Source organism: Schistocerca nitens, chromosome 3, assembly GCF_023898315.1.
Source record: "Schistocerca nitens isolate TAMUIC-IGC-003100 chromosome 3, iqSchNite1.1, whole genome shotgun sequence".
NCBI classification, from domain to species: domain Eukaryota; kingdom Metazoa; phylum Arthropoda; class Insecta; order Orthoptera; family Acrididae; genus Schistocerca; species Schistocerca nitens.
The window spans coordinates 652,815,329-652,832,982 of record NC_064616.1 but is presented as its reverse complement, the minus strand read 5'-3'; the positions used below and the strand labels follow the sequence as shown (position 1 = coordinate 652,832,982).

General features: G+C 39.7%; 1 protein-coding gene across 1 annotated transcript in view; it reads right to left on the bottom strand.

The window, feature by feature from the left end:
* LOC126248619 (intermembrane lipid transfer protein VPS13A-like) overlaps positions 1-17,654 on the bottom strand; it is a 764,418-nt gene that overhangs the window by 508,276 nt on the left and 238,488 nt on the right. Inside the window, exons 17-22 of the mRNA XM_049949782.1 lie at positions 7,973-8,105; positions 5,144-5,374; positions 4,838-4,980; positions 3,804-3,990; positions 3,569-3,682; positions 3,291-3,470 (exon numbers count right to left, since the gene is read on the bottom strand). Of these exons, the coding sequence (XP_049805739.1) occupies positions 3,291-3,470; positions 3,569-3,682; positions 3,804-3,990; positions 4,838-4,980; positions 5,144-5,374; positions 7,973-8,105 (988 nt within the window). The remainder of the gene's footprint in view (positions 1-3,290; positions 3,471-3,568; positions 3,683-3,803; positions 3,991-4,837; positions 4,981-5,143; positions 5,375-7,972; positions 8,106-17,654) is intronic.

Genomic DNA, 17,654 nt, shown 5'->3' with positions numbered 1-17,654 from the left:
AACCAGCTATTATTAGTAGACCAAAGAATGCCTGTAGTTCTGTATAGTCAAGCTCCATCCAGCATACAAGATATGAGTGTAGAATTTTAGTGTCTTCTGTATGATTATGGGATGCATTACTATTACACTCTGAATGGGATTGGTGATAAAAAGTCTGAGACAATCTGCCATTGTCTGTATTTGTGGTCTAGGGTGATGTGGAATATGAGCTGTTTCATCTATTACACTCCTGGAAATCTGCTTGCACACATCATGTGATACTATGCCATAGGTTATCTGAATACTTCTAAATAGAAGAGTAGGTGCACTAATTCCCTGAATACCAATATCATCTTCTCTGCATTCATTTACATCCACCTCATTTCTGACCTGTATATCTTCCTGCCACATTTACATCAACACCACTCTCATTCCCTTTTCCAAAAATTGATTCATTATCACTATCACTCTTACGTAAATCTGCAAAATCATGCTCAAGTGTGTAGCCCTTTCCTAAGCACATATTATGATCCAGTATGAATAAAGTATAAAACCACACCTTAGTTCAACAAAACACAATTCATCTACATCTACATTTACATGATTACTTTGCAGTTCACATTTAAGTGCTTGGCAGAGGGTTCATCGAACCACAATCATACTAACTCTCTACCATTCCACTCCAGAACAGCGCGTGGGAAAAACGAACACCTAAACCTTTCTGTTCGAGCTCTGATTTCTCTTATTTTATTTTCATGATCATTCCTACCTATGTAGGTTGGGCTCAACAAAATTTTTTTGCATTCGGAAGAGAAAGTTGGTGACTGAAATTTTGTAAATAGATCTCGCCGTGACGAAAAACATCTTTGCTTTAATGACTTCCATCCCAATTCACGTATAATATCTGCTACACTCTCTTCCCTATTACGTGATAATACAAAACAAGCTGCCCTTTTTTGCACCCTTTCGATGTCCTCCGTCAATCCCACCTGGTAAGGATCCCACACCATGCAGCAATATTCTAACAGAGGACGAACGAGTGTAGTGTAAGCTGTCTCTTTAGTGGACTTGTTGCATCTTCTAAGTGTCCTGCCAATGAAACACAACCTTTGGCTCACCTTCCCCACAATATTTTCTATGTGGTCTTTCCAACTGAAGTTGTTCGTAATTTTAACACCCAGGTACTTAGTTGAATTGACAGCCTCGAGAATTGTACTATTTATCGAGTAATCGAATTCCAACGGATTTCTTTTGGAACTCATGTGGATCACCTCACACTTTTCGTTATTTAGCATAAACTGCCACCTGCCACACCATACAGCAATCTTTTCTAAATCACTTTGCAACTGATACTGGTCTTCGGATGACCTTACTAGATGGTAAATTAGAGCATCATCTGTGAACAACCTAAAAGAATTGCTCAGATTGTCACACAGGTCATTTATATAGATCAGGAACAGCAGAGGTCCCAGGACGCTTCCCTGGGGAACACCTGATATCACTTCAGTTTTACTCGATGATTTGCCGTCTATTACTACGAACTGCGACCTTCCTGACAAGAAATCACGAATCCAGTCGCACAACTGAAACGATACCCCCTAGGCCCGCAGCTTGATTAGAAGTAGCTTGTGAGGAAATGTGTCAAAAGCTTTCCGGAAATCTAGAAATACGGAATCAACTTGAGATCCCCTGTCGATAGCGGCCATTACTTTGTACGTATAAAGAGCTAGCTGCGATGCACAATAACGATGTTTTCTGAAACCATGCTGATTACGTATCAATAGATCGTTCCCTTCGAGGTGATTCATAATGTTTGAATACAGTATATGCTCCAAAACCCTACAGCAAACCGTCGTCAATGATATAGGTCTGTAGTTCGATGGATTACTCCTACATAAAAGGGAATTTGTTCCAGCCATGCAAGGATATGTATTTTCTATAAATTTGTTAAGGCAAAGGACATATAAATGTCAGTTGAGAAGGTGCATTTGTTGTGACTCGCCGATCTTTCAAAGTGCCGCCGCGCAGTTACGCGCATCATCTACATGCGGCGCTATCTGCCAGCCATGCAGCAGCCACGCCACCTAAGCGGCCAGCCAGCCAGTGGCTGCTAGACTCGAACTCAGTTATGATTTGACTGTTAAAGTGTACACACGTCTTACTCTGTTTACTTGATCTGTGACTTTCATGTATTGTGTCATCCTTGAAATATATTTGTTCAACTTGACGTTATAACAGCATTGTTGGCAAGTTTTTACTTCCTTAGTAAAGTTGAAATGTAACATTTGCACAGTTCGAATAATAGGTCCATGAAAAGCATATCTGGATGATGAGAACTCTATGTTCAAATTAAAACTGTTTCTTTATAGGTGAAAGTGCCTTGGGGTTTAAGAAGACCACAGATACCAAGCAAGGGCTAAGTATTTCTTATACTTGAACTAATCCATATGTAACAGAGTTACTGCATATTTTTACTTCATCAGTGATTTTGTTTGTAATCATACTGTTTGTAGGTAAATGAAGAAGCAGTCAGGAAAAAGGTGAAATTCCAACATTATGTTGGTGTAAAGGACTAGCAACTCAAATGCTCAAACCACATTTGTTTCTTTGACCTGATATATGAAAAAGACGTTTAAATGTATCACTTTAATTCTGCTTAGCCAAACTTTTGAAATTTAGGCTATCATTTGAGAAAGAATGCAAGCATTTGAAACTAGTCCCCATCAAAGATTGTAGGCAACAATTATCAACACTAAAATTTGTAATGAAGAAAAATGTGCAAAGCGGTAAATATTAACAAAGCCTACATAAGTAACATAGACTTGATGCCAAAGCAATGAAGGTCTAATAGACTCTATAGCAGATGATACAGTCTTGTTCCACTCTACACATCACAGTATTTAGTATTGCAAATACTATGCTTAGTTACTGATAAATGTTCCTAGAATTCTTGTGTGGCATGCTTATAAGTGAACACAGCTGAATTTATTTAATGAACAGCTGAATTTATTTAATGAATGCACTGACAAGTAATAAGAAGTCTTAAATGCATAGTAAAGACAGGACAATGGTGCTCTACAGTCAGTGTTAATTCTGCTTGAGCCTGTAGATTGTATAAAAAGTTATAGATAATGAAAAATTGCATTAAATATTCTGTGCCTCAAAAGTTATGTTCTTGCAACATAACATTCAGGCAATATGACCTAGAAAAATAGCAGTGACAATTGTTGTTATTAAATAAATTGTACTAATAGAATATTTCAAAATTATCAGCATTTATTTTATCACTCAACATTGTTAACAAATATTACCTGCAAGTCAATTAACAGTTTATAAAGGAGTACAATATGAACAGTCCCAACATGAAGCCGGAAACTCCCATCAGACTTGACATCATCTCTGATGGCTTCCATATCAGAATGTGTGTATAACTTGGGGCTGTGCCTCACATATTTCAAGTCAAAGACTTTATCCTCATCAATAGAGAGAATCTGTGAAAAATCCACATAACATTCAGTTATATTGTGAATAATTTTTTTATGCTGTTATTACTTGTAAACTGATTTCAAACTACATAACAATAATCTACCTTGGAATAGAGAGTCAAATCTGACAAGTCATCTATTGTTAAGGTTGTCAAATATACTCGAAGCACCATTCTTTCATTGGCCTTAAACATGCAATCGCTTTCACAGCCAGTGACCTGAAATTTAACAATAAAAGTTATGAAATAAAACTGCTTCAAAATAGATGTTAAATTAAAATGAGCTGCATAAGATTTTTATTAACTTTAAATTAGATTATAAGGAAAAGATATTCCATACTTTCAATTCAAGAAATTCCATGTCAGTGTCACACAGCCTGATTCGTATTTCACCAAGCCGAGTTGAATAGCTAAATTTTGTTGCACCAGGTGGTATTGGTGGTTCTGCTGTTCCAGGGAATAACCATGTGTACAGAAGTGGTGAATACTGCACCAGTGATTTTAGGTGACTTTCTCTGTTCTGTATTCTGAAATTGTTAACAAAACAAGAACTAATTACCATCAATGATGCAGTGTTAGTATGAAATATTATGGCTATGTTCTTAATTTACTCTCTCAGAACTTATTCATTCTCAAAAATGCTGTTTACTGCTTTTGCTATAATCGTTTGTTTAATGTCTCTAGCCAAAACATATTTACTTCACATTAACTGTTATTTGACTGAACACTTTTTTTTGTGTATTTCAGAACTTTCTTTCCCATTTCAATATTACTTCTTCAGGTCTATACTTCAAATACAATATCTGAGCTACAGATAAAAAGCAGAGATCTGTCAACTGCTAATAATGCAGCAGAGCAATTTAAATCACAAAAACCATTGGGGGGGGGGGGGGTTGGTCCTTCAGATAATCACTAACTAAATAAACTAACTCAATAATGTACATGTCTGAACTACAAGGCATCAATCAGAAATTTATTTACTCTTTTTCCCATCCAAGTTCTTTCAGAAACTGGGCAAGTAAGTTTTGGCCTTGCCTGACCACTGCTCAGCCATCAAGAGGACTTTGCTGTGAAGCTGAAGAAATACATATCTTTAAACCTACTGACACTCTCCCAAAAGCTTGATGTGGATTGTAATTATTCAGATGTTAAAACATCCATCAGCTTGCACACTGAGTTGTATTCATGAGTTTATACAGGCAATACAAATGGTTCCCTTGGTAACTCTTATCTTTCTCTTCCCCCTTTCTCCCTAAGTTTTCTTTTTTTCTCTACTTCTATCTTCAAATTTAAAACTTGTTTTAGAAGAAAAGTGACCTTACTGTATACATATGCAATGATAAAATATGTAAATAAAATGTGGCTGTGTCTTACTTTTGATGAAGATACTGCAGGTACTTGTTCAGTGTCAAAAATGCCTCCCTATGGAACACTATATGCACAGATGAAAAATCCAATACAAGGGACTGCTCAACGCTATGAAAATGTGATTTAAAATCAGGGCAATCAGAGCGAACCTAAAGAAAAGACAAATTGTAATATCATAGTCTTAAACAGAGAAATGTTTATGTTACTTCAGAGTTAACTGCAAATATGATTTATATGTTGAAATGAAAGTTAGCTGCAGAAATACTTAACAAAAGCTTCATATGCCAATGAGTTACTAATATATTAACCAACCTTTCTGTACAACAGTGTCACCATATCATCAGTGCCATGTGTAGATACAAGTTCTAAATATTTTCCTGTACAGCTAGTATGTATCTTGTCTATAAGCTGGATTCCACCAATCCCTGCTTGGATAGCAGGACCATATTCCATCAGTGCTGTGTCCCAGCAAACTTTGTTAATTCTTAACATTATATACGGTTTATCCATGTGATTGCTAGACCTTGCTAACTGGACTACAACCTGCATACAGAAGAAATGGGGTGTTGTGTTTAGCAGTTATCACTAACAGCACATTACTACAGACAAAAAAACAGTGAAGCTGAGTGCAAACTGGCACTAACTCAGGCAATAAATGACATTTTCTTCCAAAAATCATCTTAATTTTCATTTCACACATACACACACACACACACACACACACACACACACACACACACACACACACACATGCATACATGTGCACAAATCTTAGTAGCAACAGTAGTACAAGTAGCAGTAGTAGTAGTAACAGCAGTGAAAGTAGTAGTACTCTGTTATTTTTGTCCTTTTATCAGTCACAGAAGAATTAATTCTTTCCCTAACAATAATAGAAAAGACCTGTAAATATGACGGGCTAGCAAAAAATAAAAAAAAAAATAAAAATAAAAACTGGGATAACATTGCCGTGGGTGGAGCTTGTGTAGTACACATTTCTGCCGCTAGGCATGTATAACACAACTCATTGTCAGTTCAGTGCTGCCTGTGTTGTTGAAGCGCAGCAGTGATTGTTTTTACCAGCGCTGCCTTTTTTGTCTTATATATATAAGACAAAAAACGCAGCGCTGGTAAAAACAATCACTGCAGATGAAAAGAACAAGTCAGGTCAACAACACAGGCAGCACTGAACTGACAATGAGTTGTGTTATACATGCCTAGCGGCAGAAATGTGTACTACGCAAGCTCTTCCCACGGCAATGTTATCCCAGTTTTTATTTGTTATTTATTTTTTTATTTTTTGCTAGCCCATCATATTTACAGGTCTTTTCTATTATTGTTAGGGAAAGAATTAATTCTTCTGTAACTGATAAAAGGACAAAAATAGCAGAGTACTACTACTTTCATATATATATATATATATATATATATATATATATATATATATATATATATATACAAAGATGATGTGACTTACCAAATGAAAATGCTGGCAGGTCGACAGACACACAAACATACACACAAAATTCAGACTGTTGCCTCGTCAGGAAAGAGGGAAGGAGAGGGAAAGACAAAAGGATGTGGGTTTTAAGGGAGAGGGTAAGGAGTCATTCCAATCCCGGGAGCGGAAAGACTTACCTTAGGGGGAAAAAAGGACGGGTATACACTCGCACACACACACATATCCATCCACACATATACAGACACAAGCAGACATATTTTTCCCCCCAAGGTAAGTCTTTCCGCTCCCGGGATTGGAATGACTCCTTACCCTCTCCCTTAAAACCCACATCCTTTCGTCTTTCCCTCTCCTTCCCTCTTTCCTGATGAGGCAACAGTTTGTTGCGAAAGCCTGAATTTTGTGTGTATGTTTGTGTTTGTTTGTGTGTCTGTCGACCTGCCAGCATTTTCATTTGGTAAGTCACATCATCTTTGTTTTTAGATATATTTTTCCTACGTGGAATGTTTCATGTTTAAGTGAACAAAGTGCAGCTGTGAAATTTTGTTTTCTACTTGGTAAAAATGCTGCTGAAATGTTTTAATGTTGAAAACAGCTGACCAAGAAGACGCTATGGGAGAAACTCAGTTGTACAAGTGGTTTCTTCAATTTAAAAATGGCAAAATTTCAACTGATGACAAACCTTGTTCTGGACATCCATCAACTGCCCAAATCGATGAAAATATTGAAAATATTCAAGTGCTTGTTCTCACAAACCATTGACACAATTGATCAACTGTCAGAGATTACTGGGTTATTTTGGACCTAAGTTCAGTGAATTTTAATGAAACATTTGGGAATGAAAAGGATTGCTGCCAAGTTTGTTCCTCAGGTTCTGACTGACAATCAAAAGGAACATTGATTTGAAACATGTTGTGCTCTGAAACAACAGCTTGAAACTGATACAGATTTTCTGTCAAAGGCCATTACTGGTGATGAGTCATGGTGCTATGGTTATGACTCAGAAACCAAGCAACAGTCAAGTCAATGGAAGATGTCATTGTCACCCCATTCAAGAAATGTTGTCAAGTCAAATCAAACATCAAAACAATGGTGATTTGCTTTTTGATGCCAAGGTCATAGTTCATTCAGAGTTTGTTCTGCCCAGGACAGACCATCAATCAAACCTTTTATTTGGTAATTTTAAGAAGATTGTGCAACAGTGTTCTTCAAAAAATACCTAATTTGTGGCAGGCAGGAGACTGGTTCTTCCACCACAACAACACAACAGCACATACAGCCACCTCTGTTAGACAGTTTTTGGCTAAAAATGGTTTGGTTTCACTGCTCCACACACCAGACTCACCTGACCTGGATCCATGCAACTTTTTCTTACTTCTGCACATGAAAAGGAGCATGAAAGAAACTGATTTGACAAAACTGAAGAAGTCAAGGAAAAAAACAAGGGAGGAGCTGTCAGCCTTTTCTAAAGATGACTACAAAAACTGTTTCAAACAGTGGAAGCAATGGTGTGACAAATGTATTAGTTGTAATGGAGAATATTTTGAAGGGGGTAAGGTTGTTTTGTAAACAATTTGAAAATATATAACTTTTAAGAAATAATTCCATTTTTTTTGTATCACCTCATACATATCAAGCAGGCAATGTTCTCTATTAAATTCCATACAAATAAAGGTATGACTTACTTCTCCAATGACAAATCTGAGCAACATTCTGATGACATTTCTTGGGGAAACATTGTCATCAAATCCAGGTAAGTCTACTGTACGAGCCCATAGTTCAAGTTCTTCATCACTGTGATCTGATGACATGTGACTCCTAAAATTTGATTCAATATTAGAAGATTTTTAGAAAGAAAATTCTTAATACGTGATGATTAAGGAAAGAGCATTTGTATTACATAAATCACACTTTAATATAGGGGTATTGAAATAGAACCTTTTGAAGAATGAAAAATCAAATCAGAAATATACGGGTGATTCAAATGAAAACCTTAAAAATGCTATAATATTTTAATTTAACAATGAACAAACAACTTACATGCCATTATTTGACAAAATGTCTCTGATGTTGAATGCATGTATTCCACCACTTTGTAAGTGCATAGATACCATGTTAAAATAACTGTTTCAGTTATGAGTGTAGCCAGTCAGGCACTGTGGTTTTCACCTCTTCATCACCTCCCATTGCTTCTTTGAGTGCACTGAACAGATGAAAGTCATTAGGAGCAAGGTCTGGTGAATACAGAGGATGTATCAGACATGCAAATTTAATTTTTTGCATAGTCTCAACTGTCTTACAGGCCATATGGGGTTGGGTGTTCTCATGTTATAGCAATACTCCTGAAGTCAGAAATCCTCATTGTTTACTCCTGATTGAAGGGCAAAGTTGATTTATCAGCATGTCTGAATAACAAGTACTGGTTGTCATGACTCCTCTACTCAAGAAGAGAATCAGGATGACTTTTTCAGCACACCATTGAGTGCAGAATTTTTTTGGTTTCAGCTATGAGATGTGGTGCCATTCCTAGCGTGATCTTTTCATTTCTGGTTGGTGATACTGGACACAAGTCTCATTGCCTGTAACAATTTTTCCCAGAAATGTATCACATTTGACATGGAAATGACGCAAAAGTTCTTCACAGGCATTGATGCAATGATCTTTCCATTCAGGAGTCAACTGATGTGCTATCCATCTTGTTAACATCTTATTGAAGTGCAATACATTGTGAACAATATTCTGCACTGGATCACTACTAGTCCTGTGGCTAATTCGTTCACAGTCATGCATGTGTTCTCCTTCACAAGCACCTCCACTATGCAATATTCTCATCCGTCAATACACAGTGAACCTGCCCTGGTCTTGGGACATCCTCCACAGAAGTTACACTGCTTTTAAACTTCATGCATGATGCAGTCTGCAATGAATTTCAATTGGTCTGACTCCTTCACTATACAATAAATGCATCACAGATTGCCACTCTGTCATAGTGCTGACAGTGGGGTGGCCATCTTGTTGTGGACACAGCTGCCTTCCCCTTCATTGTAGCATCACTCTGCCATCTGTCAGTGACTTTATAAACCTCAAGGAACACTACTGCCACCTACCAAATCCATCACACAAGTTTTCAAAATTTTATGGAGCTTTCAAGTTTTCATTTGAATCATCCTTGTATATTTGGACTATAAATCAAACAATATGACAAAAGATCATCAACAAATTACCTCTGTAACTAAGATCAATTTCAAATGTACATTGTCTGAAAAATAAATTTGGCCATGTTACACACAAAAAATGTGAAATATTTATAAATCCTTATACCCACTATTTGCACAGCATGGGAAGTAAAAAAATTTAAAAAAAATTAATATCAAAACCAGTGAACCCAGTTACACCAGTATGCCCTTCCTTTTCATGTTCCTGAGATCTTTCATGTTAGATTTCCATTGATTCATACTAGCCCATCCCACCCTTTCTCCAATTCCAAGATAGTTCACAGTTCTTGTTATTGAAAATGATATCTTTAGTAATGACTTCCTTGTATAAATGTTTTACATCCTTGTTTGAGTTATACATAATGAGTTTTAACATTAATGAACAAACAATTTTTTTGTCCTGCACAAGCAAATACACTTAACAGCAAGGTTTGTTTTCAAATAGAAATTTGTCTATGGAATCAAAGAAGTTGCCTAGGAGAAATACTTTTATGTTAGGTTTAAAACTTGCTTTTTTGTCTGTCAGACATTTTATGTTACTGGGAAAATAAACAAAAGGTTTGTTGCACAAGTGTATAGGTACAAACAATTTCATCATTGATACATTGATATGTACCCACTTTATAGTGTTAGTTGTTTTTTCTATGTCGAACAGTCCTCCTGCAAAAATGACACATAATTTACACTCTGATGTTTTCTGCACAGTCATAACTGCATCATGACATGGACTATGTCTGTCAGTATAGATTATCCATTCATATCATATCCATATGTCCACACTTCAATATCTGATCTGTTATGTACTGGAAAATAACCATTGATGGCTTACTTGTGCATTGCATACGTGTAGGTACTAACCAATCTGGAAACATACTGAAGGTACTAGCTATAATTATTAATCTGCAAACAAAGTTAATACTGATGTAAGATTGTTCAGTAGACAGTCATCAGTCATCAATCAACATATCTGCCCTAATATCCCTGACACACTGTGTGTATCGTAACACTGCAATTAAAATGTCTCACTCCTTGAAGAGCACCGACAGGATGGCCACAGATGGACACAAAATATTATTCTTACTACTTGCTTTTGTGCAATCATTACTTTTTAAGTGGTGAGTTACCAAAGGAAATTATTCCATAAGACATAACTGAGTAGAAATATGCAAAATTTGTAAGGAGGCTGATTTGTTTCTTTTCGAGATTAGCAATTATACAAAGAGGAAAGTAGCTGAACATAATTGTTTAGGAATCCCAGTGACATTCTTCTTACCACTAAAGTTTTCATCAGTATCTAATTTTGTACAGAACTGAATATAGAGTGTTTTATCAAATTTTAGGGAGAGTTTATTTTTAAGAACAACTTAATTATTCTTTGAGAAACATCATTAACAATCTCTTTTGTGTCTTTCTCTCTAATGAGATTTATTGTAACACTACTACTGTCCACTAAAGGTACCACTTCTGCTTGTTGAATGTTAAGTGGAATACCATTCACATATATAAGGAATAGCAGTAGACCAAAAATTGAACCCTGTGAGACTTCCTTTGTGATTCCTTTGCAGTCCCATGTTTCATCACATTATCTATATGTAGTTGATTAAAGTTCAATTTCTTTCTAATGTATCAAGTCTTAAAACCAGTCCATTAGTCTTCTAATGTATCAAGTTTTAAAACCCTTTCTGTTGCTGACATTTAATTATTGAATTCGCTGCCCTGTTGGGTTTATCCTCTATACTGGCTTGCAGGTCACTTTTGTGCTTTACTCTTGTAGAGACTTATTTTCTCCAACTACTTCCCCCACCCCCACCCTTCCCTCTTTTGCTGAACAAGGGAGCCCTACGTTTTGAAAGATAGTAAATTTGTCAACCTACTATCATCTGGTTTTTCTTGTTGTTGTTGTTGTTGTCAAATGTCCTGTGATTATCCTTGAAAACAAGCTATCAAAAATGGCAAAATTTTAATTGTTGTTCTGATTATGATTGAGTAAAAGTGTTCATTTTTTACATTGTGTAAAGTTTATAGATGTAATAATGAAGACAATTTGGCAAAAAATATATTCATATTGTAGTTTCCTTTCTCACAGAAACTGCTGACTCCTATCACATAGAGAAAATCTCACTATGCATTACATAATATTGGTAGCAGACATGTGTTCTGTATGTAAACAGATCACATAGGTGTTGGAACATCTTTAATTTCAAGCAGTGTAATGTACTGGAATATGACGAATTGTGATTGTACCTCTACATTCATTCCCACCCACATGTTGAGTGACTTTATAAGCCTCAGGTCTCCTAAACTGGCTTGAGCACAAAACACTTCCCTAGATTCTTACAAATCCAGATCCATCAATGGCTGAAGCCTGGAAGAGCTCCTTCATGAGTCCCCTCACAGGATGGATGCTTCTGGATCTCCATTCTCCTCCCATGGAACATGAAGCACATACAGCGCCACCATTCTGTATGAGTGAATCAGTGCAGGCTGAATCTGGGGTGGAGCTAGGGAGCCATAGCAGAAAAGAAGGGGAACCAATTGGTGTCAGTGGCTACAACATGTGGTATGCTGCTATCAACTATCATTGTGACATGGTGGTCAGTAGCCTCTCTTATTGGGGAGTTCACTGTCACTACCACCATGACCACTCTCACAACTCTCAGGTCATAGGCTATGCCAGCCTTGTCCTCCCATCCCGAGAACTGAGAGAAATGCACACAAATGTCAATGACACAGTTACCAGACCTAACAAATTCTAAAGGGAAACCTCTGCTCCCACAAGTCTCCAAGCCTACACAAGATACTCCAGATCCAGCTCCATCACCTGAAGAAATCTGTTAGTAGTCTGCCATCGTGACATTGCCCATCTCCTGGTTGGTTGCACCATATCAGCCTCCCCTGTACCAGCCAGGCAGGTACTTGCTCTAGATGCCAGTTAAATGGGGAACAGTTTAGTAACCCTGCTGGAATTGCAAATTGAACATATGCACATGTTGGTACTTGTAATATTGCCCACACCTGGCAGGACTCCTGCAGCAGTAGCACCATCAGTACCATAGGCTAGTGATGTGATTTTCCTTGGTGGACAAATAGAATGCTGTTTGGTAGTGGACACACTCTCTCAGTTGTTATTATCCCACTTCACTTCTACAAGTGAAGTAAGACAACCACTGCTGTTTACCTAGAGCAATCTACACTTGTGTTTCATGTTGTTTCCAGTTACAAATGTATGGTTTCCACCACCACCTTCCTTAATATCACACTAACAATATGAATGCATAGGGAATTGGTAGTGCACGAACTCATGTCAATTTTAGTCACAAATTATTACATATGAACTTCTGTCTGAATGTATGGCTTAAATTAATTTCCATCATGAACTATTATTGTTTGGTTCAGTAGACTAATAGACAATTTTAATATGATGTTACAGAAATTTATTCGTGCTCAATAAACTTTGCTGAGCCTAAAGTGAAGATGACAACAGGTGAAATCCACAGCTGTAACATACAGGGTGACCCAAAAGTCTGTTAACATTTGAAAATTAAATACTTCATCAAATAATGTAGACAGAGAGGTAAAAATTGACATAAGTACTTGAAATGACATGGAGTTTTATTGAAACAAAATATATGTAGTTGAAATGACAAGGAGTTTTATTGAAACAAAATATATGCACAAAATGACAAACAGATGGCAATTTATATGATGCAAAGCAATAATTAGCATAACAATTGTTTTTAACAAAGATGATGTTCTTTATAACAAATGATCAACATGTTGACTGTCATTCATTAACAATACCTGTATTTGACAGACAATTTTGTGAACAGCACTGTACAGCATAGCAATAGGTATGGTGAGAAATTGCAGTCACATATTGTCTTTTAGCATCCCTAATGAGGCCGGATGATCACTGTGGACTTGCAACTTCAAATAACATCAGAACCAATAACCGCACAGGGACCTGGGAGGCCAAGCATGATGGAAGTCATGGCTCAGTATGTGATCCTTCCAAATGATATGGGCAAGAGATCTTCTAAACATGTAGCAATATGGGATGGATGACATCCTGCATAAAAGTTGTACCTTCCAGCAGGTGTTCATCAGCCAGGCTATGGATGATGTGATTCTATAACATATCAGTAGACCTCACACCTGTCACACTGACAATTTGAAAAGCAGCACGCTGCATTTCCGTGAAGAAAAAGAGTCCAATTATGATTGGTGTGTCAAGTCTGCATCACACCTTGACTTTCTCATCATGCAATGGGGTTTCCATGATGGTACTACGATTTTCAATAGCTCAAATTTTGCAGTTTTGGGTGTTTATAGACTCTTTGGGTGTGAAATGGGCTTAATTGGTCCACAAGACATTAATCAACCAATTGTCATATTCTCCCATTTGTTGAAGTGCACACACCGGAAATACTCTCCATGCCATGACATCAGTGGCTGACAGCTCATGATGATGCTGGATTTTGTACAGATAGAATTGAAGGATATGTGTTAGTGTTCTCCAAATATTAATGTGTGGAATGCCAGAGTGACATGCAACTTAATAAGTGGCGACTTCACCATGCACCAATGAACCCGGTAAAGTCTCCATTTCCTAAACTGTCCCAGCAGCAGTAGCACTAGTGTCTGGCCACCCACTATGGGGTTGATCATCTAAACAACCCATGGCCTTGAACTTCATAATCATTTTTCTTCACAGCAATGCTTGTCACACACTTTATCTGTTCAAATGCCCTTCTTATAGTGAAAGAATCGTTACCTGCAGTAGCACATTCTCCATTCTGATAGTAAAGCTTCATTAACAGTGCCTAAAGTGGTAAAGTAAACGTGCCACGATTGCTGTCGCATCTGCGTTCCTCTCTCACTACAGCTCATTTTATATGTGATTCCCACACAGTGTTACTGATGTTTTGGTGTCCAGAGATATATGCTGGCCAGTTCTTGCACCCATTTTTTGTTTCAATAAAACCCCATGTCATTTCAGAGATGTGAGTCGATTTTCACCTCTTTATCTAAACTTTTCCATGAGTTAGCACATTTTCAAATGTTGATGGACTTTTGGGTCAACCTGTATTTAATAAAAGTAGCTGAGAGCAAATCTTGGACTTTCAAAAAATTTTGAAAAGAAAGAAGTAACTGCCATAGGCAAATAAGTAGAATTCAACACACAGACTTAAACAAGATTTGGTTTTCTATAGTTTAGGTGTAGGATGAGACTTTTCTCGCTGATTTCTATTGTATAACAATATATTCTGCTCACTGATCCTGTTTTCTGTTGTAACCATGACTGGAATGGTCACGGGGTTGCCGAGAACAAAACCGTGGTGGGACCAAACGGGAGTGGCCCGCGAACAAACAAAACAGAGAACAGGAAAGAACGGACACAAACAACGACTGACGTCCAAGCAAGACCCTATGAACAACAGCACACACGAAGCAACGGGGTCACAAATGCAAAACCTCATGAATCAACAGCGTCAACTCTTCCACGGAAACAAGCAAAGTAAATGCACTGTCTGTAGGTGAGATGTCGATAGACTCACGCGAATATCAGACTGCCTCACTGAGGGAGAGCCAGGCCCTTAAATACATGATAGGATTGTCACTATTGGTTGCTGGGACCACGTGCTCAACCATGGTGCCCTCACATTATACACGGGCTTGGAGCGCGTGCAGCCACGGCTTACGGCTGGAGAGACCTGTAGTGGTAATCGAGGTCAATGCCATCTGGCGCAGATTCAAAATCTGTGGCATTCGATACCAGATCCCTCCCCCCTGAAACTTGTGCATAGGGGTGGAAATGCCTCACACAGTGCCATGGTCGTTGGCAAATGGTAGATGACATGGGCTCGCCAACCGCCATTGGTGGGGAGGAAGAGACGTCTGTAGCGTCCATGACAGCTGATTCAGAGGGCAGGGTGGTGGAGGGAGCCGCCAATTCACCTGGGGGCAGGGAGGGCTGGGGGCAGGCCTACGGGGAGGCAGCAACCGGGGGCAGTGGCGGCAACTTGAGTACCACATCTGTACCCGTAGGAGGTAGAGGAGGAGGATGAGGCAGCAGCGGGAGTCCCACAGGAGCACATGGGTGCAGCTGGTTATGATGGCGGCGCTCCAACCCTTTTGACGTCTGCACTGATGTCACATTCTGCCCATGGGCTGTGACGACTGTGGCGGGCGTCCATCCAGCCTTGCTCCCGTACACGAGGGCCTACATGGCTGCGCCGCGGGTGTAACGCTGAGAAGGCTGGGAGTGGGGGCAGGAGGGGGATGGCATCAGCAAATGGAGCAGGGTCTGCGGCTGTCACCCATGGAGGAGCTCCGCTGGACTATGTCCATCAATTGGCATGGTGCAATAGGTGCTCAGAAACAAGGTGAGGGCCGACGTGGTTGGAGATGTTTCGACCGCTTTCATCAACTGTTGTTTAAATGTGTGGACAAGCCTCTCCGCTGCGCCATTGGAGGAAAGGTGGAAAGGCAGGCCACAGATATGGTTGATACCATTGGCCTGACAGAAGTCATGGAAGGAGGATGCCGTGAATTGGGGGCCATTATCGGAGACCAATGTGTGAGGCAGGCCCTCAGTGGTGAGAACCCGGGCCAGGGTCGTGAGTGTTGCCCCCGTGGTGGTGGACGCCATGTGGATGACATATCGGTATTTGGAGTAGGCATCAATGATAAGTAACCACATGGACCCCAAAAATGTGCCCACAAAATCGAGATGGATGGGATCTCAGGGCTGGCAACACACAGGCCAGGGTGCAAACGACTGAGGGGGGCTGGCCTGGTGATGCGCACACACAGTGCACTTGTGGACCAGGCGGTTAATATCGCCATCCATTCCGGACGAATATACATGCTGGCGAGCCAAAACTCTCATGCAAGACATACCCCATTGCCTGTGGTGTAACAAACTGAGCACCTGATGCCGCAAATCTGGAGGGATGACCACCCGATGAGCATCTGACTCCGTGGTCCACAGAAGGACATCATCGACCATGCAGAGCAGGTGAGACAGGTGGTGCCAGGGGCTGAAGGCAATCCGCATCCGATGAGTAATATAGGAGGGCCACCCATGGACCACATAGCGGAGAACCTGCCACAAGACAGGGTCTCGGCGTGTAGCCGTGGCAATGTGAGCAGCCATAAGAGGCAGACCGTCCAGTGCATTCCAGCGGGTGGAATCAATGTGAAAGCAGAGGACCTCCTGTTGGTCAAACGCAGGATCAGGACCTGGTAGGAGATGTGACAAAGCGTCCACGTTAGCATGGTGGGCGCTGGGCTTATACCGGATGATGTAAGCATAATTTTGTAAAAATAATGCCCAGCACTTAAGACGCTGAGCTGTCCACTCTGGAAGGTGAGAGTGGGGTCCAAAAAGCGTAATTAAGGGTTTATGGTCTGTCAGGAGGGTGAACTTTGCCCCAAAGAGAGAGGTGTGAAAGTTTTGTGCGGCAAACACTATTGCCAGGGTCTCCTTTTCAATCTGGAAGTAGTTTCGTTGTGCTGTGGTCAACGTCTTAGATGCATAAGCGATGGGCTGTTCCGAGACATTGGCATTCCGATGTGCGAGGACGGCCCCAATGGCGTATGACAACGCATCAGCCACCACAACCAAGGGGAGGTCCAGAGAAAAGGGAGTAAGGCAAGGGGTGGACTTGAGCATCGCCTTTAAATTGAGAAAAGCTTGGTCACAAGCAGGAGTCCAATCAAAAGGCAGCAAGTGATTGAGGGGCTGAGCAACTGAGGCAGACTGGGGTAAGAACTTTAACCAATAAGTAACCTTGCCTAAAAACACCTGGAGTTCAGATAAGTCCTTGGGACAAGGAAGGGCATCAATGGCCACGACATTACAACCCAAAGGGCGAATGCCATCTTTTCTAATCCAGTGGCCCAAGTATTCCACTTCCGGATGATAAAAACAACACTTTTCCAGCCAACAGCATAAACCTCCAGATTGCAGAGTATGAAATAAGGCGCTGAGGTTTTGCAAATGTTCCTGGCGGGATTGCCTGGTGACCAAGATGTCATCCAGATAATTCACACAGGGAGGGATAGGCTGCGAAAGCTGCTCCAGGAACCACTGGAAAATGGCCGGCACTGAAGAGACACTGAATAGAAGGCGCTTGTACTTGTACAA